General features: G+C 60.6%; 1 protein-coding gene across 1 annotated transcript; it reads left to right on the top strand.

The window, feature by feature from the left end:
- The first annotated feature begins 369 nt into the window (after positions 1-369).
- Positions 370-5,166, top strand: CRYBA1 (crystallin beta A1). Its single transcript, XM_026861703.1, is given in 7 exon segments — positions 370-402; positions 404-416; positions 1,200-1,264; positions 2,210-2,328; positions 3,901-4,042; positions 4,551-4,693; positions 4,841-5,166. Coding segments are annotated over 7 exon segments (648 nt in total). The 5' UTR covers positions 370-384; the 3' UTR covers positions 4,989-5,166.
- The last annotated feature ends 482 nt before the right edge of the window (positions 5,167-5,648 follow it).

Raw genomic sequence — 5,648 nt, 5'->3', positions numbered from 1 at the left:
TGGGGGCTCACCGGGAGGGTCCCGCACCGTCCCCACCGTGCCAACCGGCGCCAGGGCCAGGCCAGCCCCCGTGCTTGCCCCATGACAGCGCGGTGCATTGCCCCTGGAAAATGCCAGAGCGGTCAAACTGTTGAGTCATTTGTGCCCAAGATTATCTGTGCAAACAGCCGCCCCGATTATTTTTTTTTTTTATTATAAATTTTTTTTTTTTTCTTTTTCCCTAAGAATGTGGCTCAGACCATGGGGATGAGCAGCTGAAATCTCCGGGGATCAGCAGGACAATGCCAGAGCAAGCATTGTGCTGACGGCTCTGCAAACGCTGGCACCGGCTCCCGGCCAGCAGCACCCTATAAAAGCCGAGCCGCTGAAGTAGGCAAACATTACATGGGCGAAGCAGCAGTAACCGCCTGAGCTAGGTGAGTCCTGGAACCGATTTGCACTTCTCCCACCTCATCCTCTGCTCGTTCCTGCTGCCGCTGGCCGGACAGGCAGACGCCCTTCCTCCTGCCTGGTGGCAAAAGACACCCAGAGGGACCATCGCCATTTCCCGTGGCACAAGACAGGCTCACATGTTGCTGCTGGTAGCCAGGGTGGCTGAGAGCTCCTCTACCACGGGGGACCCAACTCCTGGCATCCACCTGGCCCCGGTCCCCGGCACGGTACACCGGTTGGCATCTCCTGCCGTTAGCCGGGGCCGTCCATGGGAGCCCACTGTGGCTCCCAAGGGAGGCACAGCTGGGGTGCCAGGGCAGGGAGAGGGGAGCAGGTGGGTCTGTTGGACACCACCAGGCATGGGGCATCCTGTGCTCTCTGCCGCAGCTCCCCATTCAGGCTCAGGGGTGTTTTTCCTAGCGATGGCCTGGCCTCGGGGAAGGAGAAAGGGGACCTGGGCATTGTGCCCCAGCGGGCACACAGGCTCTGTGCCATGGCCGGGAGGAGAGAAGGGGCACTGCGGTGGTGAGAAGGGAGCATCCTGCTTTGGATGTATCCCAGAGCCCCTTGATGTGCCCCCAACCCCATCCTGTGGCTAGCTAGAGGGTCTCGCTGCAGCTGGCATGGCTTGTCCCCAGCAGCAGGGCAGCTGCCTTTGAACAGGCACTGTGGGCAGCGGGCACAGAGCTGTCCCCCGGCCCCACAGCAGACGGCAGGGATGCAGAGGGGCATGCTGCAGTACAAACGGCTTTTCCTTCCTTCTGCAGACACCGTTCCAGCAACAAAGATGGCTCAGACAAACCCTCTGCCTGTCCCCATGGGCCCATGGAAGGTACGTCCTCGCAGCCCCTGTATCTCGCCTTTCCCTACGTGCAGGTGGGGGACAGGGAGAGGGGCAAAGCCAGTCCTCCGGGGCCAGGAAAGCTGCGCAGCGGGCAGTGAGGCAGTGGGGAGCGCAGGAAGCAAGGCACCCCTGTCCTCTGCCCATGGGAACTTTTCTCCCGCCTGCTCAAACACCTCCCGGGTGTTTTTCATAAGCCTCTTTGCAGCACTCTGGCCCAGCCATGCCCTGCTCTTACCAGTCGTCCTGTGCCAGGCAGTTACAGCAATCGCCGAAAGCCACACGCTGGTATTCACCCTTCCCCATCCGTGCAGGCAGGCAGGGGCAGGCACAGGGGATGCAAAGGGGGTGGTGGGCACGGCAGAGCAAGATGGGGAGCAGCCCCGAGGGGTCTGGCAACAGCTCCAGGGACACAGTTCGAGAAGGGAGCCGAGAGGGAGAGGAGAAGCACGTGCGCAAGCGGGGCGCAACCCGCCGAAGCCTGGAGCTGTCACAGGAGAGGAGAGCCAGTCACAGCCCCCCGGGGGAGTTCCATCTCGCCCTTTCCCCCGTTAATCCTCTTTGCCCTAGAGCGGTCGGAGCAGAGGCCGGGAGAACCGCCAGCCACAGCCCTGCCACCCGCCCATCCCAGAACGGCTCCGCTCCTCTCTCCGGACGGCACCGCTGCCCCGGGAACTGACCTCCGCAGGGGTGAGCAGGAGAGCGGAGCGGGGGCCAGCATGTGGCTCCCCCGACACCAAGGCAGGGCACCGCGGGGCCAGCAGTGCAGGGACACGCAGAGGTGTGCGGGGCTCCGTCCCAGCCCAGAGGGGTGCCCGTGCAATCTCCACCCGCTCTTCCCCTGACGGGGCATGATCCTCCATCTCCAAGAGGGGCTGAATCGCCTGGGGCCACTGCCGGGCAGTTGCCAACTCGTCAGCTCGCTCTCCGTTCCAGATCACCGTGTACGACCAAGAAAACTTCCAGGGCAAGAGGATGGAATTCACTTCAGCCTGTCCAAACATCATGGAATGCGGCTTTGACAACATCCGCTCCCTGAAGGTGGAGTGCGGCGCGTAAGTACCCGGGGCAATGGGGATGCTTTCCCCGTCGGACTGGAGGGCGCGGGGTGCCTGAGCGTGGAGCGGGGCCGGCTGTCCTTGCCCCGCTCCGCTGGGGGAAGCCAGGCACGGGGGATCCCACTCTGCTAGGGTGGAGCAGCCAGCCCTGGGCAGAGCTGCCACAGACAGAGGCCCAGAGGACGGCGGCAACGCCTTTGGCAGCATCCAAAACTGCCTCCCGCAGTCTGGGAGCAGGCAGGTTTGGAGCTCGCCGGTGCTCTGTGGGGATGCAGCAAAGATCAGTGCTCGGCGAGCGGCTCTTGAGCTCAGCCTGGTCCCCATCCTGCCTGTGTAACCCCATGAAGCACCGTGCCTAGAGAAGCATCTTTCTTGCCCCAGCCAGCCCTGCTCTGTCCTGAGCTTTCCCCCGCCGTGCAGCTCCCCGGGGCCAGAGCAGCGCCTTTGCACAGCCTGTGCTGGGCTGCCCCTCGCTGATAGGGGTGGGGAGCAGAGCCAGGCTTCTCCCTGTGTATGGGAATCTTCCCTGGCACAAGCAAGACATCTCCAGAGCGGCTCCGAGACACTGTGTGAGGAGCAGTCCCCACGGCAAGCGTCCCGCTGGGGCCGGGGAAGCAGACAAGATAGATTTGTGCTGCTATATTTAGGATTTGTAACGCTAATGGGATTACAGCGGCATGCGTGCTCACGCCGTAATCAGCTCGCTGCTCCAGTTGACGTGTTCCTAATCAGGCTGGTCACCTTGCACGGGGGGAGGCCGACTGCGGGACACAGGACCGGGACTCAGTTTTGGTCAGTCGACACCCCCCCCCGTCTCAGCGTGCCCCTCAGCACCCCCCACACCCCATAATCAGGGGATCTGTGGCATCTGCCTTCCATCCTCCAGCCCAGCCTCTGCCTCCCGGCTCGGCTGTGGCTGTCCTGTCCCCAGTCCCTGTTAGGGGACATGCTCTCGAGAGGTCCCCACCCTGGGGACAGCCAGGTTCTCCTGTGCGCGGCATCAGGGCTTGCGAAATGTGTCCTGCAGGGTGGAGGCATCCCTCTCACCTCTCCTTGTTTGTTTTCAGCAAAGAGGGGGACCCAGAAAGGGGAAAGATAACAAGTTCCAGCCCTGCCCAGAGCCAGATGGGTTCTGTCTGGTTTGGGCATCAGGAATTCAGGTCTTTCCAGCTGTGCCAGGTTGTAATGGGGAAACAAGTAAGAAATGAGGCCTTTGGGAGAGAAGGGCAGCCACGGGTGTCCTGTGGCATCCTAACACGACACTGATCTGCATGAATAACCACAGAGCAGTTAGGGGAAAGCGAGATGCCCTCACAGGCTGGGCCCCTCGAGGGAGAGACCCTATCATCCGCCGCAGCCGGGGGATGCTGGCGCTGCCATGTGGGGCTGCCTCCTAGGCACCAGGCGTGCTTAAACATCCAGCCCCGCTTCCTTTCCTCCCGGCCTTGTGGGCAGAGGCCAGACCCCAACCTCCTCCTCACACCTACATCTGAGCCCCGGTGCCAGCCCCGAGCAGGAGGCCCCGAGCTGCCGCAGGAAGCCCTGGCATCCCTCGCTCTGTTTTTGCAGCTGGGTCGGTTATGAGCACACTGGCTTCTGCGGGCAGCAGTTCATCCTGGAGAGGGGAGAGTACCCACGCTGGGACGCCTGGAGCGGCAGCAATGCCTACCACATCGAGCGCCTGATGTCCTTCCGCCCCGTCTGCTCTGCCGTGAGTGCCCCAGCTCCCACGGAGCTCTTGCGTCTCTGATCCTCTTAAAATGTCCCAGGCAATAGCAGCAGGCCAAGGGAGTGAGGTTAGGAAGGGCAAACACAGCTATGCCAGGGGCTCTGCGGGTGGCAGAGGCTCCTCTGGGTTGGCTCAGCTCTTCCCCTCCATGCCCTGCAGGATTTGCTCTTTCTGTCCTGCTTTCTCAAACTTTTAACAGAGATTGTGGGCCAGCTGTACATGACCAGACCCGGGGGACAGCCAGCCTGAGACAGTAGCTGTGACATAACTGTCACTGACACCTCCCAGACCAACGCCTGCCCACTCTGCTGAGCACCTCCACACAGCTGGGCTTTGGGAACACCAGCCTCCCCCCCCCCCCAAAAAAAAAAAACCCTAGCCCAGGGTCTGAACACCTCCCTCTCCAGAAAAGCCTCTGAGCAATGCCGTGGGGAGGGACAGCCCAGCCCCACCTCCCCCTCACCCCCTGCTCTTCCCCCCTCCTCCCTAGAATCATAAGGAATCCAAGATCACCGTCTTTGAGAAAGATAACTTCATCGGCCGCCAGTGGGAGATCGGGGATGACTACCCCTCGCTGCAGGCCATGGGCTGGGCCAACAACGAAGTGGGCTCCATGAAGATCCAGTGTGGCGCGTAAGTGACAGGCAAAGGGCCAGGGGCAGCGGGGACAAACCGCTGCCATCACTGTGCTACCACGGCTGGAGGGGGGACACCCCCTACCCCCCCCTTGCTTACCTCTTGTCCTCCTTACGGGCCACCTGACGACTCCTCTTCTTCCAGCTGGGTTTGCTACCAGTATCCTGGGTACCGTGGCTACCAGTACGTCCTGGAGGCTGACCACCATGGAGGAGACTACAAGCACTGGAGAGAGTGGGGTTCGCACGCCCAGACCTCCCAGATCCAATCCATCAGGCGTGTCCAGCAGTAGCTCCCCACTTCCCAGTACATCTCTGCAAGGTTTCTAAAGCTGACCGGCTCCCTTTGGTGCTAATACTCCCCTCCCGAAATAACCACCCCTTCTTGTACTGCAACTGCTTATGGAACAACACTCCCAAATGGTACCAACTGCACAAATGCCAATAAATGTGACTGAAAGATAAAACCAGCTTGGTGGGTCTTTACTGTTGTGTGTTTGGTCTTAAAGTCGCACATCCCTGTCCCAGGTAGCAGGGACCAGACTCTTCCCTGATTATTTTAAGACAGACTGAAGCCTGGTGGGGTTCACACCGAGGCAGGTTCATCCCCCAACTGTTTCACACACACAAACACGGCAGGCAAACCCTCGGTCAATGCAGCTCAGCAGCCGTGGGGCTCCCTGCCCTCCCCTTCCCCTGTCACGGGAAAGGACATAGTGCCCCGGCCCCCCTGAGCCACGCAGCCACCTGCACCGCCGGGCCCGAGGGGCCCAAAGTTGAGTAGTCAGCGTCCGTGGGGCCAAGGGATGCTCCCCAAGAGCGCAAAAAAGAAAGTCACACTGACACCCACAAACTTTAAAATTTTTATTCAACAATTTACATCACTTATTGTCTGTCTTAACATATTCGATCTACACAAATTTTTTTTTCCTGATAAAATAATAAAATTTGGA

This window comes from Athene cunicularia, assembly GCF_003259725.1.
Source record: "Athene cunicularia isolate RWA chromosome 19 unlocalized genomic scaffold, athCun1 chr19_part1, whole genome shotgun sequence".
In the NCBI taxonomy this organism is placed as follows: Eukaryota; Metazoa; Chordata; class Aves; order Strigiformes; family Strigidae; genus Athene; species Athene cunicularia.
Note: the sequence above shows the minus strand (reverse complement) of the source record. Positions and strands in the feature narration are given on the sequence as shown.